Source organism: Musca domestica, unplaced genomic scaffold, assembly GCF_030504385.1.
Source record: "Musca domestica strain aabys unplaced genomic scaffold, Musca_domestica.polishedcontigs.V.1.1 1, whole genome shotgun sequence".
NCBI lineage: Eukaryota > Metazoa > Arthropoda > Insecta > Diptera > Muscidae > Musca > Musca domestica.
The window spans coordinates 11,147,646-11,168,258 of record NW_026712114.1 but is presented as its reverse complement, the minus strand read 5'-3'; the positions used below and the strand labels follow the sequence as shown (position 1 = coordinate 11,168,258).

Below are 20,613 nucleotides of genomic sequence, written 5' to 3'. Positions count from 1 at the left end.
GAGAACACTGTTGACATTCTTCTGCAATTATTTCATTATTTGGTAATTGACAGTTATTTAAGATTAAATTTCAAAACTGCCGACTACTGGGACATGCCGAACTTAGGCGCACTTACCCTATGTATATATTATTATTATACCAAAGTGTCGATCACATCAAGCAATCGCTTCGCCGGGAATGGGTCAAAATACCGCAGAGTAACATTCGGGCAGCGTATGAAGGTTTCATTGACCAAAGGTCGAACAAATCTAAACTTATCCTAAAATTTGATGCTATTTCCGACATTTTTTGCCTTAATTCAATAAAATTAAAAAAAAAAATTTAAAATTATGGCGTTTGACTTTGTTGTAGTTTTTTTTATCTCACTCTGTATACATGTTATGGGGTTTCGGATGACTATTTGAAAGTGATATAGACGGAATGACGAATCTAATATATCACAATGTATCACCCATGGTGGAGGGTATAAAAAAACCAAATTATTGCGAAACAATTGGTTTAAAAATTGGGATTTATTTATTATTATTATAATTTTTTTTTTTTTTTTTTTTTTTGAGAAAGCTCATATCCCCTGCAGTTGAGATCTTCAAAGTTCTTTAAATAGTAAGAGGGCTTCGGAGTAATTGTCGACTTCGTCCAGCAAATCAGAATCGAAATTGAAGTATATCCAGAGACGTAGAATGCCTTTGCTCTAAACGGGTAATATTTATTCACTCTCCGAATCCGGTTTGAGATATAGACTACGACTTTGAATCCAGCTGCTATAGGTTGACATCGAAGTTGGGATCGCAAGATAAGGGCTTATACCAATTGATTAAATTGCACTTCTTTGTCAAAAGAAAGTCTGTTCATCCAGAGCCTAAAGTGCCAAAGTGCAGCGGATTTGGTTTGCAAGTTGGTGGACCGATACAACACATTTCCCGCACCACATAACAAAAACGGACAGAGGTAGAAATGGACAGACATATATAATGTGGTAAATTTGGGTCAGAATGTTTAAACTTCCTTCGAAAGTTACAGTGGGTACCACAAATATGAAATCGATATCGGCAGATGGATTTGAAGACTTAACTTCAAAATTTTCGATTAAATAGGGGTTTCTTCGCATAACGCCTCTATGATCTTGAGATTAAAGGTACGGGTATTTAAGAGACAGTTATCAACAACCATATCACATTGTATAATGTTTGGATCGACTTTTCGACCGAATTCACCTTTTGGTGTTTCTTAAAATGCAGGTTGAGATAAAAAAACTGCAACAAAGTCGAAAACAATAATTTTTACATTTTTTTTAATTGTATTAAATTAAATTAAAATTAATTATTTAGAGATAAATTAGATTTGTTCGAATTGGTCACCTTGGGTACGAATTATGGCCTCCAAACGGCTAATAAAACCGTCACACGCTACCCGAATTTTGCTCTGCGGTATGTTGGCCATTTCCAGCGAAGCGCTTGCTTGAGGTGATCGACACTTTGATATTTTTTAGTGCCAACCTTGTTTTCCAAAATACTCCAGATACAATAGTCCAACGGATTGGTATCCGGAGATTTAATGGCTATTGTGCGCTGGAAATGAAGCGAGGAACCTCATTTTGTAACGATTTTTGGGTGGCACGTGCTGAGTGCGATGGTGCTGAGTCTTGTTGGAATGTCCAAGGTCTGCGGCCACAATGTTTGCGTGCCCAAGGCTTTAATACACTCTCCAGAATATTTTCGCGAAAATATTTGGCATTTATTCTGATGCCACAGTCGATAAATACGAGCGGAGAGCTATCATCGGCTGTTATGGCTGCCCACACCATCACCATGGCCGGCGCTTGAGTTCTGGTAGCCAACCGAAGTACACATTTTCAGCTGACCTCTTTGGCAAGTAAACACGATCATTTTGTTTGTTTACAAACTGCTGGACAACGAATATTTTCTCATCGGAGAAAACCAAATTCGGCAGTTCACCACTTTCGGCAAAGAGGAGCCGAACTCTGACTCTACTTTCCTTCTGTTGTGGTGTAACTTCTTACACTTTTTGGAATTTCAATGCCTCTACCCCGAGCTCATTTTTCAACATTTGCCGAATGAAATATTGTGATATGTTCAGCTCACGAGCCATTTTTTGGCTACTGCGACGCGGGTTTCGAGTCGCAGTCGCTTCTTTACTTTTCGAACCATTTATGCTGATGTTGCTGTTTCTTCCGTCCACTTTCTTGACGTCTTGACTACGCTACCAGTATCACGGTAACGAGCGATGGTACGAGACACAAAAGATTTATTCACATTTAAATGCTGGAGAGCTCTAATGATAGCCACTTGTGGTTTTCCAGCCAAATATAAAGAAATAACACTATCACGCTTGAATTCCATCACGAATAACTTTTTTTCTGGAAAATTCTCGCCAAAATGATTTTGTACGCTTGTAAACAATATAGTGAGGTGTCACTGGAATAATTTTAACAGCTGTCGGACGAGTGGCTTAGAAATGACAGTAGTCTGAAGTTGATTGCAGTTTGTTCATCTCCCCCTGCATATTAATTTAAGTTTTTGAAGATTTTGATGGTTGGTGGGGCAGGTTTCAGGAATAGTGGAACATCGTACTGCGTTTATATACCATATCTATCTATTACTCAAAATATTGACCCTTTATGGGAGAGGTAGCAGAGTTTGTGTTAATTTTGTCTTGAGTCCCAGCATACTTAAGTATGATACGAAGATAATCATATGTGAAGTTCACATTAAATGGTGGACTCCTAGGACCTTGAGTTATTGGTGCGGGGATTTATAGGCTCACTGACCTAAATATTCAGCATGTTCAATGTCCATTAGGCAAAAAATGAGGCAGTTGGATAGCTGCTTTAATATTCCATACAGCAAAAAAACCTTCAATAAATTATTCAAGTTAAGTCCGCAGAATCAAAGGTACAGTAGCAGTAGTACAGCATTCCGTTCAAATCATATGAAGACAAAATTTTTGTCTAAAAAGGTATAAGAATGCAAATTTCGTTTTTATATTGTAATAAAAATCTCCTCTCCTTTAAATTTCATCCTTTTTCTTACATTTTTTATAACGACGTTTTGGAATAAGGTACTTAGGCTCCATTTATGTATGTCGAAAGAAAAAAATATTTTCAATTTTTTTTTTATTCAATAACAATTATTTTTGAAAAATTAATAAAAATTACATCGCACTTATAAACAGACAAATTAATGTTTTGACAGAGTTTACAAAAGTTAATCTGTTCTTCTCTTTACCATATCTTGCTAAATATCAGCCTAATAAAATACATAAATATACAAATACATAAATATACAAATACATAAATATTCAATATTCTTTCGTTTTCAAATGTTGTATTTTGAAACACCATTCTAGAGCAACCCTCGTCGTACCAACATTAATTGTTTTGCCATTAAATAAAAACCGACAAATGGTATGGTGCATGGTGTACGGAACTATTGTTATTTCCGGTATTTGCACCTTATGCTATCACTGGAAAAAGGGGGTTGCTACTTCAAGTTGCAGGTAGGCATGTAGACAGATGAAGCATAACCATTGGTGAGCGTCATTCTTTGATCATTTTAACTTGTTTATTTGTTACCACTTGCTATTAGTCTGGTATGTTTCGGTTAAAATAGCACGTGCTATTGTTTCCACATTCGTTGCATGTACATACATATGTAAAAGTAAATGTGTACGACAGTTGCGTAGTTTAGATGGTCTTTTTCAATGTATTTCCAATAAGATAATATATATGTTGTTTATTGACTTACCTGATTTTTTATCTCGATTTATGCGGATATAGTTTTAATTTTCTTAATAATATTATTAATTATTATAATCAATAATTATAATAATTTTCTAAAACATATTAAATATATTATAATGTTGTCCTTAATGAGCATATAAAAAAGAATTATAATGTTTCATTTTTCCCAAAAAGTATAATTTAAATCATTGCCTTCTACTACATAAATCAGCAAATTTATCTTAAAATGTTAGAATACAAAAATACATTAAAACGGACGGTACCGGTGATATGCAGCCTCTAAGTTTTATCGATTGAAAAGTTGTTAAAATCGCATTTGTTATTGTAACAAAAATAAAACAAATAAGTTTTTGCAAAATAAGTAACGACTAAATTTGTTAAAGAATTACCGAATAGGACCTTAGCAGCTATATTGTGAATCTCTAAAACAGAAAAAAACTTAATTTTGCCAGGAATCATTCTGAAGCGTCAGACAGTCTTACTGAAGTCAGAGTCTGAATTTAGAAATGTAGAAGAAGCCTGCATTTTTTAGATTTGACTATATTGTAGCTTCCAATATATAACTTTGAAGAAACATTTGCATTTTTGAAAATAAATAACAATACCCAGTGTCATTATTTTAAATTCATTAAATGTCAACTTGAGGGAGTCAAATGACTGCAACGAAAACAGATGGTTATGCTGATATTCTTCAGGAATCTTCTCAACTTTTACCTGTTTTTCAACATATCGCATGTGAGCAGGACTCAATCTTCAGAAAGGATGGGTCGACATACATTTTAATCTAAAATCTTAAAAAAAACAAATGAAAAGATATCACCCACTTTGCAGATCTCCCCGTTTCTCTCAACATTTCTGATTGACCTCTGGAACAAGTTGTCTGGCTAGTGACAGACTTTGGTGAGAGACTCAAATCCGGACTCACCCATTTTCTAAAATTATCATTGAGACATCGTTGGGCCCCTAGGGAATGTTATTAGAATTAAGATAAGTTACAGTGGTTCCCTTCGCGATAGCATTATCACAAAACAAAACCAAACATCGGAGGGAAGTTAATCCCTCTCAAATCTTATGGTGCGATCCTTTCTCTGAAGGTTGTAAACATAACATTGCGTCGAATCCTACCTTTTTTTACCTTAAAACGTTCTTAAGAAACTGGATCGAATTTTTTATATCCTCCAAAATGGGAAAACCTTTTACAACTCAATAGACCATAAACATGCCTTTATGACCCATTTTTGGCCCAACCCCGATCCCGGTGTCATATCACGCTCGACTCCAGACCAATTTCTTATTTATTCTAGGAAAAACTTTTAGTTTCATATCTTCCCCATAATACGGAAGGTATATTGACTTAATCATCTGGACAGAGCTCTTTAGTCCTATTAACCTGTAAATATGCTGAAAATAAAACCTTAATCGGTGAGCTCCATTAAAAGGGGACATATGTTGAAAATTTTTTATAATTAAAGACACTATCTACTAAAAGCCAGAAATGTCTACAGCTCTCTGAAACATTCTGATTCTCGAATATAAGATGACACCGTTACGGGGGCCTACACCAAAACAAGGAAAAATTTAGCTCAATTTTAATACTAAGCATACTAAACGATAAAAATACTAAATGGAATGTTTCCTTTAGAGCAGAGCTAGGCCAAGGTAAAATCAACTCATTTCAAATAAGACTATCCATTTATAAATTACATTATTAAATTTCACTGAATAAGAAACAGTTTCACATCTCTGATTTCAGTGTAGACAATTGATTTATAAATATAAATTTTGACAATGAGATGTTGTCAAATGAATAATTTTGAAAAAATTTTAAACATATGACTTTACCTTCTTAATTCTTCCATGATTCTACCATGAGCTAGGCATAAAATGTCCAAATTACTTTGTGGTCGTAGGTATTAAAAAAAAAGGAAATATTTCAAGTTTTTCTTTGTCTCTCTCATGGTAGAGATAAGAAGTTAATGTCATGTAATCATATGTTTACAATTTTTTCAAATTTATACATTTGACAACATCTAATTGTCAAAATCTATATTCCTATGCAAGCCACACTGCTTACAACTGGTTGTACAACTGAGAGAGGTTGTATTCAAGATTGTATCGTTTGTGACCCGGTTGTACGAAATTGTTCATTGTACCACGGTCTTTATAAAAATTGAGAAAAAATTGTTGTTAAATTTTTTTCAATTTCAAATCTTGAAATACATCATTAAAAAACGCTTCGTCATTTTTTTAATAGGAATTCAAGCAATTACTTCAACTACATATGAAAAGAGAGGTTACCACAGACGGACATATGTAAACCATCTTAGAATTATACGCTGATAATTTGCCAAGTTGATCGTACATATAATTTCGTAGAAATAAAGCTGTAATTTTCACAATTACTGAAATAATTATCCTACAAAATATATCCTACACAGCCTTCCTCATCGACTGCTCAAAAAATTCTAACCGAAACCACGTTGACATGGCCCTGTTTTAGAGACACATCTATCGAGATCGAATAATATATCAAGGACATGCTAATCCAAATTTTTTAATGTGTACTTCTCGGCATATGTGTGTGTGCGCTATAGCATTCTTGTTCACGCTTAAGCAGAATGATGTGAATGTATGAGTTCATTCATTTAATTTTAAACGTTTCCAAATAACGACCAACTGCTTCATTTATACCTAGTGTCCGCTACTTCGTCAGCGAAAAGTACACCAATAACAAATTTAGTACTATTTAGTACTTTTCGTAACATTATAGATCACATTTCCAAAACCACCTCCATATCTCCATTTCAGAGAACCAACAGAGAACTCAAGAACAAATTTGAGGATTACAGCCCTATCACTTCACCCAAACCTCTCCAAATCTTAACCACAGACGACAACAGTGACATCCATTTCAAATTTTAGGATTTCAGATCTATTTCCTCACCTAATACCAAATTTAGTGCTATTTAGTACTATTCGTACAATTATATAACACATTTGCAAAACCACCTGATATCTGGAATTGAGGTATTCCAGATACCAACAGTGACATCTATATCAAATTTCTGGATTTAAACTTTTTTCCCTTCAACCAAGATCAAATTTAGTACACATTTCCGAAACCTCCTCCATATGTCCGTGTTACATATAAACAGTGACCCTATTACCAAAGATGTTATGTTTACCCAACACCAAATACAGTTTAATACTTATTTTCAAAACCAAATTTTTATTACAAAGCCACCACTAACAGCCCAATATAAAACTGTTTCAAATTTTCAATTTAGTACAGTTTGCACACTTAGTACAGGTTTCCAAACTTACTTTCCATCCTAGATTTTCATACCAAATTTCAAGTTTATAGCTCTATCCGTTCACATAATACTAAGAAGAAGTTTAGTTCCATTTAAGTACATCTATCCTTCTCTACATCAGTGACTCTCATTCCAAGTTTCAAATTCTAGCTCATTCCGTATGCCCAATACAAAGTATTACATTTTTAGTACATCTAGTTCTTTTCGTATTTTTTAGTACGAATTTCCAAAAGCCAAGCCTCACAACACGCCTTCGCACCAAGACTGAGCCTTGTACAAAATTTCAAGATTTCAGCTTCAGCCATTTCGTCTGGGCGTCGATTCACGGTCAGTCACTTAGTTATTTCATTTCCCCTTTAATATATATAACATTTTCCAGACAACATTTATTTCATTGTTATTGGCATAACATATATAAAAATGTCCCTATATTTTAATAATAGTACATACATTGTATACATTTCGTGCTATAAATGAATCACAATTGCAAAATTTGTTTTCACTCTTAGTCCAAAACCACCTACATATATCAAACATACTTTTCCACATTGATTTTTTACCAAATGTTAAGTTTAAGCTGTATCCGCGTACGTAACACCAAATGGTAACTTTTTATAAGCTTAGTACCATTTTAAAAGTTTTCGTAACCTTTAAGTTCGAATTTCCAAAATCTCTTTGGTACACCTCCGTCAGTGACTCTCATTTCAAATTTAATTCTAGCACACTCCGTTTGTCCAATACAAAATATTCAAATTTTTGTACTTTTAGATACATTACACGCCTACAAACTAAGACTGACATTCGTGCAAAATTTCAAGATTCTAGCTACAGTCTTTTCGGCTGGGCGTTGATTTTCAGTGTCAATCAGTTATTTCACTACCCTTTTATATTTACAGATAACATTTCCCAGACAAAATTGATGTCATTGGTATAACATATATAAAAAATTTGTCTGCATTTTAATAATAGTACACACCTTGTACACATTTCATGTAGCACATTAATCACAATTGCAAAACTTAATTCGATGGATTCAATTATGATCACGAACATGGACATCTTTTTCATATTTAGAAAAAATGACTACAGATTAAAAGTAATCCCATACTGCAAGGTCTGTATGAAATGTAAAAAAGCTTTACTCACCGTATACACCTTCAAACATTCCCGTTGTATCCATTCGCGTGGTCACCATTATGAATTTTTCATTACGATCAACTTGAGCTGCTCTCTTATCGTCCTCTTCTTCGACATCGACAATTTTTCGCGGAAATAGAGTAGCATAGATATTTTTACCCTCCAGCGGATCACAGTATCTTGTTTGTGCCAAATTATTTATGTAATTTGAACGTCTCCAACAAACTTCCGTGCTGACAGCAGCACTCATAAAACTTTTAATTTCCACTGCACAGAGGCTACGCAGATGTTGATTTTCATAATCGAAGCTGTTAAATCTCTTAAAGCATTCTATGAGTCTGACAACTGTTTCATTATCCGGTATAATTATGATGGGAAAAGGAAAATCTTCATGCAACAACCCAGAACCCCATGGATTCCAGGTGTCTTCGGGACGCATTGCGGAACAGGTGGATGTCTCCACACTATTGGGCTTCAAAATGCCACTAAATTGGTTTGGACACTTCAGTTCATGTGAGAAGCTCACGGTGTCTCCGGTATAGTTATTGAAGGCATTCAAAACAATGACTGCAGTTATGTTACGGCCACCTTCATTTTTGAGCCGCATCATGTTTGGGCGTGTAAAGAAATCAGATTTTAAAATGGCAGCATACGGTGGAGCAGGTGGTGAGTTCAAAAGGAATTCCAGTTGATTATTATCGTCAACATAGTGCAGAGCTCCCACTGAGCCAGATTCAGCAGCTGTAGATAAAGGAAAAGAATGGTAAAATAATTTTCTTTTTTTACATGGAAAATTTCATTTTCTTCTTACAGGAACATCCAGTTTGGTGGGTACCGTTAAGACGTCGGAAACAAGAGCCTCCAAAGAATGACTCGTAGATCTTCTCATGAAGACGTTTGCCGCAAACTTTACGTGCCAAGAAAAAAAACAACAACAAATGAAAATGATTAAAAAGGTCAGCAAATGGTGCAAGTAAACAAAGCCAAGACTTGGAAATGAGTCACTCGTGCAGTTTGGCTATGAAAAGAAAGTTTGACCAGAGATTTTGAGATTTGTTTTTAATCTGCCTTGCAAAATATCGGGTAGCCTACATCTCCATGTGAAACCTCCTATACTACGCCAATGCACAATCTTCAATCCATCTATCCACCCACCTGCACTTGTTGAGAGCAATGCCAGCAAAACGCATACGAATAAAACGTATTTTACAACCTGAGTCCCATGTAGCTCCATGGCTACGTCTTCAGTATAGCTTTTGTAGCTTCTTTATAATTGTTCTTAATAATTTTATACGAAAACAAATCCGCAAAAATAACTAAAAATTCATTCAAACAACAACAATATGATAAGAAGACAAGAATAACACAGCAAAGCAAATTTGAAGAGGAAGAAGAAGCGGCATTTCACTCTAAATTGATAACAAACTAAATGAAAGAAAAGAAGAAGAAGAATCGGCATTAAGTTGTTAAAACGGGGAATGTCAGATAAGTGCATATACAAGGTAACGCAAATGTAAAAGTAGGAGGATTACTTTTGCGGCACCTTTTATATTAGTGCTGACTACGCAATTAAAATCAAAAAAAAAAAAACAAGAAGAATTAACAACGAAATATGTTATTGTTGCCAGATGGTGAAATATTTGACCTAGGATTAGTTATATATTATTCTCATGTCGAACTTTCTCTATTCCTCATTTAAAAATATTTTTCCGGCTGAAATCAACGCCGTTTTTTTTACTGGCAATGCTAATCCTGTTTATTCGCTTATTCGTAAGGGTTGGAAAGAAAAGGATCCGGTAATTTCGACAGCGCAAACAACCGTCATAATGCCAAAAATAGCTTTAACTTGTGAGACTGAATTTCTCTTTGTTCAGGGTTAAAATCTGAAGCCCAAGTCGGCCGTCAGCTATTTAGATCGAAAGGAAATCGAAACCGTATTCGAATAAATTTCATCATCGTGTTCAATTCTATTTCGCCATTATGATCATAACAAGGCCAACAACGAGCCAAGTAGGTTGTTTGGAAGAATAAAAACTCATATTCCCCAAACGACTCCTATTAGTGTAATTGTCGCTATTATCAGGTCAATTTAGTTGCTAATATATATTCAGAAAGTTATCTGGGCCACAAGATAAGGTCATCCACTTCCCAATTGATATTCGATGCTGTTAGTCCCGACATCAACAAATTAATTTGCTCCAACATGAATGGCATTATCATATTAATTATACATATTAGCAAGGATTTATTCCATTCCAATTCGAGATATTTTATCCCAATACATTTTTAGATAGATTAGATAGATAAATGATAATTTAAAATTCCCCTTTAGACTTCGTCCAAAAATTTCCACGGTATGCGTCGTGTACACAATTCAAATATATCATCATACGAATTAATTTATTTTATCTTAACTTACTTTATTTTTTCTTTTACATAAAAAATACAAAACTAAATAGGTAGTAATATTTCTTCTAAAACAAAGTATCTTCTGAGCGAATATATTCACCAATATCCGACTGATGGAAACACACCGTTGTCAAGGGATCAGCCGTTTTGCAATCCATTGTCGATCTGGCCAGCACTCCAAAACCCAATGGCAAATCATTCATATTATAAACTATAACACCTTGATATTGACCGGCATTTTCGGTTATACGTCCCAATCCCGACTTTGGTATGTGATTGCCATAGAGAAATTGTTGTTCAAACGATTGTTTTACCCACACTTTATATTGGGCATAGGGTGCCAAATAATACAAGGCCGTAATGTGGAATTTCAGTTTGTTCGTTTTGGAGAATTTGCCAAAGCATGTTCCGACAGAGATGAGTTTTTTGTGACCAAAACATTCCGAAAGTTTCAATATTTTCTCCGAAACATAGTAGACACGATCCAAGTGTTCACGGAAACAATAAGTGCCATCGGGACGATCAATCAACTGTTTGACATTGGTGCCAATGCTGTGGAAGGAACGTACAAAAACACGATGAGTTGACTTGAAGAAAAACAACAATAGATTTACTTACTATTTTGATAGCTTTTCAAATAGAATTTTTGCTCTTTCGTCGCTTAAACGCTTCATTGTGTTGTTGTTTTATAAATTCAGGCACAATATGTGCAGTATAGGTGGGATTTAATTTATTTTTTCAAAGAAATTCAATTGAAATAAAAACGCGTTCGACCAAAGGCAACAAATGAATTAAATGTCAAGATTGTTTTTATTTTTGACAGCCACGTGCAGTAGGGTTCGGTAAGTCTAACTTTGAATTATCGATTAATGTTATTTATCGATAAATAGGTTAACTACTAAACAGTTGTAATTTGAAAATTATATCGTGAGGGGTTTTTATTTGAAATACTAGAGTAGAGAGAACTCTGTTAAAGGCCTAAGGCAAGAGGTGTATTCATGCTAGAATCAAATCCTTTGTTGAGAACCTGCAAGAATCTAAAAATGTAACTATTGCCCTATTCCATAACTGTTAACATTTTTATTAAAGTGACCGATTTTTCCTCAATGATATCGAAAACATTTGCAAACTGGTAGAATCATACATGGTGTGTTCCAGAACTGCGAGAATGTAAAGGTTTTCACTACGATAACCGATTTTCACTTTATGATATCACAGAAAATTGCAAACCTAGAAGATTCTTGCAGGTACTGGAGCAGAGCAAGTTGCTCTGTTTAGTTCCTGTTAAGTTTCTGAAATAAAAATATTTTTTTGGTTAGAACTTGGGGCCAAAACCTTCAAGTAGCTGGCGCAATATGGGGTCTATACCTAAAAGTATACCTATATCTTTTGCGAGGAGTAAACCCAAGAAAAGGGAATCTGAATTCTGATTTGATTGGAAACTAGAGGGTGCAGATACCTCAAAAATACTGAAAATCAGACAAAAATCGTTTAACGGGAGTTATACCTAAATGCAAAGCCATATATTAAATTTTTAATACAAAACATCAATATAAATTGATCTGTTCCAGAACTGCAGGAATGTGAAAATTTTAACTACGTTAATCTGATTTCCCTTCATGATACTGAAAAAAATTGCAAAACTAGTAGATTCTGGCAGGTTTTGAAAATCAAAATCAATTTTTGTTGGAATCTCCCGGAGTAGAGTTCGTGTGTCTCACTTAACAAGTGGCACATGGGTGGTATAACCGAGTTCTTTACGTCGATCTCAGCTACCTCATTTTCTAGAATATTGTAGTGGCCTGAAACATAGCTTGTGGGACATCCCAGCATTTCTTTACACTCCAAAACTGCCATATATTTAATCGTATGGCGCAGTCAATCTTTCGGATACTCTGGGATCTTAAGTTATGTGAAATAAATTGGAGAAGAAATCAATACTGGTGATATATAACCACGGTTGAACTTCGAACCACTTGACAGTGACGTGCTGACCCGCAACTAGGCCTCTCTTTGCACGTTCCACAACATTTTTCCAGTTTCCAGTTTTAAATGGTGATCGAAAGTACCTAGGTATTTGAAAGAGGAGAGGGTTAATGTGACTCCATCTAAAATTGCTGGTGAGAATACAGGACGATTGCTTGTCCCCGTAAAGAGGAGGAGTTTTGTTCTTGATGGTTTTACGTCCACTTTGATAGTTTAACGATGGTCTTCCCAGTTATCTCCATTAATTAATAAATTTTGTTTTTACAGTGTGAGATAAAAAACTGCAAACTCCATTTTTTTAATTTTTATTGAATGAAAGCCAAAAATGTCGAAAAAATCATCAACTTTTAGAATAAGTTTAGATTTGTTCGAATTGATCACCTTTGGCACGAATTATGGCCTTCAAACGGCCAATTAAACCGTCACACGCTGCCCGAATGTTGCTCTGCGGTATTGTGGCCCATTCCCGGCGAAGAGCTTGCTTGAGAGGATCTTATTTGCTACGTCCGAAAGATGGCCGTGAAATTCAGATACAAATTTTGAGTTTTTTGTATGTCCCAGGGTAAACAACGAAAAAGAGAAATGCGACAAAATCAAACAACTTTAAAGGAATTCGGTTTTTCGCTTAGAGGTAAATTCCCCAGGTAGGAGGAGCCTATGTAGGCTCAGTAAATTATTTCGATTATCAGATTTAAGTGCAGAATGTATAGTTTATAAAACTTTGAATTTCCAAACAGCTTTTAAAACAAATTATTTTTTATTAAAATTTCTAATTATTTTATTGTTCTATTTCGTTTATTTTTGTTTTCTTTGCTCGTTTAAAGACTACCATTAACAAGTTTAACTTATTGTCTTTTTTAGCTTTTCACGTTCATCAGTACAACTAATAATACTAACTAGGATCTTAAAAACTATACAAATTTATATACTCTTTATTATATACATTATAAAATTAATACTATATATGTGTTTTTATAGGTCAAAATCAAACAGAAATTCTTATTAAGTTATATTTTCTATGTAAATTAACACACAAAAAAAGACACTGAAAAAAATCATCTTTCAAAATATCACTAAAATAGCTTCTTGGACAGAATGAATTGTCAACGGTGTATAAATAAAGCCGGACAATAACAATCATACATACAAATATTATTATTATTATTATGTAAATTATAATTATGTTGTTGTAACCTGAGTCACTAATCACTAATACAAACAATACAATTTGTAACAACAATTTGTTGATTGGTGTACAAAAAGAAGAAAAAAAAAAACGTTCTACAAGAAATCCTGGCTGGGATAATTGTTTTCTAATAGACATTTTTTTGAAATGTATACATCACAAGTTTTCAGGGAGATTGAAGATTATTTTAACTAATTAAAAAAGGAGGCCTTAGGGGGAAAATTATAACCTGTTTGGGTTTTTAGGGAAAAAATCATTTCTTTTGTTTCACTTAATCTAGTGTTTAACACTACAGCCTTAAAAACTATTATCACTTAAACTCCCACCGTTTGCAGTTTATCCTGAGAGTAGTCTCTTTCCTTGAGCAGTTCATCCAATTGTTGTTCCTGATAGTAGACAACAAATTCCGTGGGCGATAAACTTTCAAATAGGGCACAAATACTTGGTTTTAAGTTATAAAAGAATATCAATTGACGTCTTGAGGCAAAATCTCGCAGAAGAGATTCAATGACGGTGGCTGCTGTGAAATCAGCACCATAAATATGTGAGGCATCTATGACAACGGGCACATTGTTGCGCAGAGATTGTTTATTTACCAAATTCCGTACATAGTCGACGGAGGGGAAGATGATGCAACGATCAGGGGTGATCATGAGATATTCTGTGCCACCGGGAGTTGTTAGGATTTCCGTTGAGAGTTTGGGCCGAGCAGCACTGTAGAGTATGAATATGACATTAAGACCGACGCCAATTAGAATGCCCATTTCGAGAGGTAAAACTAGGCAGGCAACAAAGGTAACCAAGCCGGGCAGCAAATCGCTTTCTAGAAAAGTTAAGAAATAAATTTGGCGATTTAACAAATTGAATTTTGAAGGTTTAAAGGAAAAATGTAAACTTACTTTTTGCCCTCCACATGGGTTTGACAACCTTAACCTCCACCATAAATACCACAGCTGCAATGATAATGGCAGCCAATGTGGCATTGGGAATGTAATAGAAATAGGGTGTGAAAAAGATCAAGGAAATAATGACCAAAGCCCCAGAATAGATATTGCTTAGGGGAGTTCTCACACCACTGGCATTGTTGACAGCACCGCGACTTAAGGCTCCTGTGCCAGGGAAACCTTGGACAAACGAATTGGCAATATTGGCAGCACCTATGGCAATTAACTCCTGGGAGGCATCAACGGGTTTGCCGTTAGCTGTTATTAAAAAAAAAAAACAACAAATGCTAATTATTTTCAAATTTCTTTCAATACTCCCAATATCTGAAGCTTACCAAAAGCCTTGCATATGGCAATGTTTTCCATGAGCGATATCAGTGGTATTACAATTAATCCCGAACCCATGCTACGCATCATATCAACAAAAGTTTCTTCTTTTCCAGTCAATGTTTCATTAACACTCAAGTGAGTAGGGGGCAGGGCGAAACTAGGCAATCCTTGTGGTATATAACCAATGACCTTGAATGGTGTTCCTTCATGATAGGAGTGCAGCAGAACACCCATAATACAACATAATATAACCAAAATGGCATTACGTGACGTACCCACAATCCAAATGATTTTGTTGATGACATTCTGGGTCTTCGAGCGCAAATGGGGTTCTTTGGGACCAATTTTACAGGATGGCAACAGCTGGAAGTAATGATAGCAAATAATTAAATAAATGTGGATAAAATTGATGTGGAATATTAAAAAATACGGGGTGAGATGAAAAAAACTGTAACCAACTTCAGACTGCTGTCATAACTAAGCCACTCGTCCGACAGCTGTTGAAATTATTCCAGCGACAGTTCATTATATTGTTTACAAGCGCACAAAAGCATTTTTGGTGAGAATTTTCCAGAAAAAAAAGTAATTCGTGGTATGGAATGCAAGCGTGATAGTGTGATTTCTTTATATTTGGCTGGAAAATCACAAGTGGCTATCGTTAGAGTACTCCAGCATTTAAATGTGAATAAATCTTTTGTGTCTCGTACCACAGCTCGTTACCGTGAGATACTGATAGCGTAGCTCGACGTCAAGGAAGTGGACGGAAGAAAACAGCAACATCAGCAGAAATGGTTCGAAAAGTAAAGAAGCGACTTGATCGACTTGGCCGAAAAATGGCTTGTGAGCTGAACATATCGCCATATTCCATTCGGCTAATATTAAAAAATGAGCTCGGGGTAAAGTCATTGAAATTCCAAAGAGTACAAGAACTTATACCGCAACAGAAAGAAAATAGTCTCAAAAGAGCTCAAGAGTTGCTTGGCTTGGCCGAAAGTGGTGAACTGCCGAATTTGCTTTTCTCTCTCTCCGATGAGAAAACATTCGTTGTCCAGCAGTTTGTAAACAAACAAAATGATCGTGTTTACTTGCCGAAGAGGTCAGCTGAAAATGTGCATCTTCGGCCGTGGTATCAGAATAAATGCCGAATATTATCGCGAAAATATTCTGGAGGGTGTATTAAATCATTGGGCACGCAAACATTTTGTCCGCATGCCTTGGACATTCCAACAGGTCTCAGCACGCGCCACCCAAGAATGGTTACAAAATGAGGTTCCTCACTTCATTTCCAGCGCACAATTGCCACCAAAATCTCCTTATACCAATCCTGAAATATTGGAAACCAATCTGGAATATTTTGGAAAGCAAGGTTGGCACTAAAAAATACCAAAGTGTTGATCACCCCAAGCAAACGCTTGGCCGGGAATGGGCCAAAATACCGCAGAGCAACATTCGGGCAGCGTGTGACAGTTTCATTGGCCGTTTAAAATCCATAATTCGTGCCAAAGGTGACCAATTCGAACAAATCTAAACTTATTCTAAAATTTGATGCCATTTCCGACATTTTTTGCTTTCATTCAATAAAATTTAAAAAGAAATGTAAAAATATGGCGTTTGACTTTGTTGCAGTTTTTTATCTCACCCAATATGTTATTTAAATATTTCTACTCACCCTCATGATCAGCAGGACGACAATGCATGTGATGCCCAAAATTGTATCCGATGCCCTGATATCTTTGATATTATGTATTATTTCTGTCCATATTTCGACAAATGTTGTCCCCTTGGCTGATATGCCCAAAATATTTTTAACTTGCGATGTTAAAATGATAAGCGATACAGCCGATGTGAAACCCGACGAGACAGGGCCAGAGACAAAATCTATTAGAAATCCAAGACCAAATAGACCCATTAGCATTTCAACAATGCCACACATTAAACAGAGTAGGACGGATTTTTGCCATGAGCCATGGGCAACTTGGAATGTCAGAAGGGCAACAATGGCCGAGGGACCAACTGGGACATCTTTACAACTGCCCAGGAAGATGTAGACAAAACAACCCAAAAAGGAACCATAGAGACCGTACTGCAAATACAAAATGAAAATAATATTAGATTTTATATTTAAATTGAATTTAATGCAAATTAGAATACAATGAAAAAGGGGGATTCCTGTTCCACTGTCTTCTTCTTTGTTAAGGTAATTAATTTTTTTCATTGGAAACTTACCGCTGCTGGTAAACCGGCTATGCCCGAGTAGGCCAAGGCCTGTGGTATAACAGTTAAGCCAACTGTTATGCCAGCCACTAAATCACCAACCGCATCCTCGCTATTATATTTGGGTAGCCACCTTAAGATGGGTATTCGCTTGTGCAGATTTTTCTTTTTGAATGTTTTTCGCGTTTTCTCTTGTAGCCAAGATTTGGCGCATGACATTGGTTTGGTGGGAGGTATGATCTTTTTGCCATCATCCGTCACTGCAAGAAATTAAAAAAAAATTACATTTTAATAAAAAATAGGCAAAATTAAAAAAAATTAACAAAAATACCATTGGTTTGCACACAGCAATTCATCATTTTAAAATTGTCCGTAACACATAAAAAATATTTTCAAAATTCTTCCAAGAGGACCCACTGGTTGTCCTCTCCTTTATGTTTCGCTGTTAATTCTTAACTGAAGACCTTTTTTTTCTAAATACCATTTTAAGAACTTGATAATGGCCCAGAGGAGGAAAGCTGAGCATATGAAACACAGAAGTGCCGCTGACACAACAGGTACCTGACACGACCAACCGACCGAAAGGAAAAATACCAAAAACTACAATAGAATACAAATCTTGTGTTTCAAAAATGGTTGGTCGGTCGGTGCACTCAAAATTAATTTTATACTTTCACGAAAACGATTTCATTTTCAAGTCATTTAAAGAAAACTCAAAATGGAAGTGCCTAGCAAGCAGGTACTAGAAATCTCTTCTGTTCTTTTTAAAAAGAGATTAAAGCCGGTTGTAATAGGGGGATGATGAGACGTTGTAAGATCAGTTACGGTGCAGCAATTAGATAACCTATGTGTAAAAGATTTAGTTGATTTCAAAGCATCGAAATGTAGATTTACAACCAATGAAACACAGAGAGGGATAAACGGTCTCAGTGAAGGCCTTTAGGGGCCCTTAATGGGATTTTTTTTGACAAAAATTTAATATTAATTGGCAAAGTTTAGAAGTGAAATATAGTTTTTTTAAATGCAATTTGAAATATATAAAACTTCTTTAATAATTAAATTTTTCAGTCATATTTAGGATTATATACGAATTACATTTTTATGCCCTGGTTTGATTAATTAAAAATTATTTAAAACCATAATTTTCAAGCTCCGTTAAATAAATTAAATAAATTCTTAAAAAAGGCAATTTTGGTTCTTTCTAGGCAAATTGATCATTTTTTTAAAATTTCAATTGTAAAGTTTTGTTTCGGCCAAAGAAGGTCAATATTTTGAATATTCATAAAGCTCTAAATAGTTGAAATGAGCATCAGATCACATTCAAATTCGCCACATCATAATATATCTATTAACATAAGATCTGGTGTGAAGATGGAATTTATTGGATCACTCCTTCTGGTACCTCTCCACAAAAGGGTTAAATTTTGAATAACAAAAATATTCATAAAATGCAAAATAAGCATTTGATTGTCTCAAATTGCACACATGCTAATATTTTTACAAAACACAAGATTTGGTGTGAAGATGATAGAATCGATCCACTCCTTCTGATACCTCCCCCCCACGATTCCATAAAATGCGAATTTAGTAACCGATTGTCTTCAAATTGCACCCATCCCAATATTTCCACTTACATAAGATCTGCTGTGAAGATAGAGATATATGGGATTACTGCGATACCTCCCCCAAAAACGGGTCAAAATTTTAAATAATTATATCTCTCACAATTTAAGAATAAGTTTAAATATTTCTTTCAACAAAAGATCTGCTGTGATAAGGAAATTTATCGGCCCACTCATTCTCGTACCCTTAAAAATCTATGTTTTAAGTGCTCTTTGAATTTATTAAAATTCTTTAAAAAAATCCACGTTTAGGTCGCTTTAGAATTTTTAAAAATATCTTAAAAATGCACGTTTTAGGTCGTTTTAGTATTTATTAATTTTTTTTAAAAAATCCACATTTTACGTCGTTTTAGATATTATTAAAAATTCTTTAAAAAAATCCATGTTTTAGGTATTTTAAGAATTAATTAAAATTCTTTAAAAAAAATCCATGTTTTAGGTTATTTTAGAATTTATTTTTTTTAAATTAACGTTTAAGGTCTTTTTAGAATTTATTAAAAAATCTTAAAAAAAATCCTGGTTTTAGGTTATTTTAGATTTAAATAAAAATTCTTTAAAAAATCCACGTTTTAGGTGCTCTTTGAATTGATTGAAAGATCGGCCCACTTCTTCTGGTACCCTAAAAATCCATATTTTAAGTGCTCTTTGAATTGATTAAGAATTCTTTAAAAAAACACATTTTCGGTAATTTTAGAATTAATTAAAAATTCTTTAAAAAAACCCACGTTTTAGGTAATTTTAGAATTAATTAAAAATTCTTTAAAAAACACACGTTTTGGGTCATTTTAGAATTTATTAAAAATTCTTTAAAAAATCCACGTTTTAGGTAATTTAAGAATTAATTAAAAATTCTTTAAAAAAATCCAAGTTTTAGGTCATTTTAGATTTATTAAAAATTCTTTAAAAAATCCACGTTTTAAGTGCTCTTTGAATTGATTGAAAGATCGGCCCACTCGTACCCTAAAAAATCCTTATTTTAAGTGCTGTTTGAATTGATTAAGAATTCTTTAAAAAAGCCCACGTTTTAGGTGCTTTTAGAATTAATTAAAAATTCTTTTAAAAAAACAACGTTTTAGTTAATTTTAGAATTAATTAAAAATTCTTTAAAAAAACCCACGTTTTAGGTCATTTTAGTATTAATTAAAAATTCTTTCAAAAAATTCAAGTTTAAGGAAATTTTAGAATTTATTAAGAATTCTTTAAAAAGAACCACGTTTTAGGTAATTTTAGAATTAATTCAAAATTCTTTAAAAAAAACCCACGTTTTAGGTCATTTTAGTATTAATTAAAAATTCTTTCAAAAAGTTCAAGTTTAAGGAAATTTTAGAATTTATTAAAAATTCTTTAAAAAAATACACGTTTTAGGTAATTTTAGAATTAATTGAAAATTTTTCAAAAAAAAAAAAATCCACGTCTTGGGCTCTCTTTGAATTGATTAAAAATTCTGTAAAAAAATCCACGTTTTCGGCTCTCTTTGAATTGGTTAAAAATTCTTTAAAAAATTCACGTTTTATTTCCTCCTTGAATTTATTAATTTTTTTTTTAAAATCCACGTTTTATGTCCTCTTTGAATTTATTAAACATTCTTTAATAAAATCCAGGTTTTGGGCTCCCTTTGAATTGATTAAAAATTCTTTAAAAAATTTACGTTTTGGGCTCTCTTTGACTTGATTAAACATTCTTTAAAAAAAATTCTTTAAAATATCCACG

General features: G+C 34.1%; 3 protein-coding genes across 4 annotated transcripts in view; all 3 read right to left on the bottom strand.

Annotated features, from left to right (window-relative positions):
• The window catches only part of LOC101895402 (nicastrin), a 34,208-nt gene extending 24,520 nt beyond the window's left edge, over positions 1 to 9,688 (bottom strand). Inside the window, exons 1-3 of the mRNA XM_059118879.1 lie at positions 9,368 to 9,688; positions 9,024 to 9,119; positions 8,222 to 8,953 (exon numbers count right to left, since the gene is read on the bottom strand). Coding sequence (XP_058974862.1) covers positions 8,222 to 8,953; positions 9,024 to 9,119; positions 9,368 to 9,446 — 907 coding nt within the window. The 5' untranslated portion in view covers positions 9,447 to 9,688. The remainder of the gene's footprint in view (positions 1 to 8,221; positions 8,954 to 9,023; positions 9,120 to 9,367) is intronic.
• Positions 9,689 to 10,611: 923 nt separating this feature from the next.
• LOC101895228 (60S ribosome subunit biogenesis protein NIP7 homolog) lies at positions 10,612 to 11,426 on the bottom strand. Its single transcript, XM_005191867.4, has 2 exons — positions 11,240 to 11,426; positions 10,612 to 11,173 (listed from the first exon to the last, which is right to left on the bottom strand). The coding sequence occupies exons 1-2, from the start codon at positions 11,293 to 11,295 to the stop codon at positions 10,687 to 10,689; spliced, it is 543 nt and encodes a 180-aa protein (XP_005191924.1). The 5' UTR covers positions 11,296 to 11,426; the 3' UTR covers positions 10,612 to 10,686.
• A 2,193-nt stretch (positions 11,427 to 13,619) lies between these two features.
• Positions 13,620 to 20,613, bottom strand: part of LOC101887826 (sodium-independent sulfate anion transporter) — a 33,877-nt gene continuing 26,883 nt past the window's right edge. Inside the window, exons 1-6 of one of the 2 annotated variants that reach the window (XM_059118868.1) lie at positions 17,613 to 17,762; positions 17,294 to 17,541; positions 16,737 to 17,150; positions 15,073 to 15,430; positions 14,693 to 14,995; positions 13,620 to 14,616 (exon numbers count right to left, since the gene is read on the bottom strand). In XM_059118868.1, coding sequence (XP_058974851.1) covers positions 14,108 to 14,616; positions 14,693 to 14,995; positions 15,073 to 15,430; positions 16,737 to 17,150; positions 17,294 to 17,541; positions 17,613 to 17,640 — 1,860 coding nt within the window. In that variant the 5' untranslated portion in view covers positions 17,641 to 17,762 and the 3' untranslated portion in view covers positions 13,620 to 14,107. Of the gene's footprint in view, positions 14,617 to 14,692; positions 14,996 to 15,072; positions 15,431 to 16,736; positions 17,151 to 17,293; positions 17,542 to 17,612; positions 17,763 to 20,613 lie in introns of those variants that run through there. The other variant, XM_059118861.1, reaches the window with a different exon arrangement.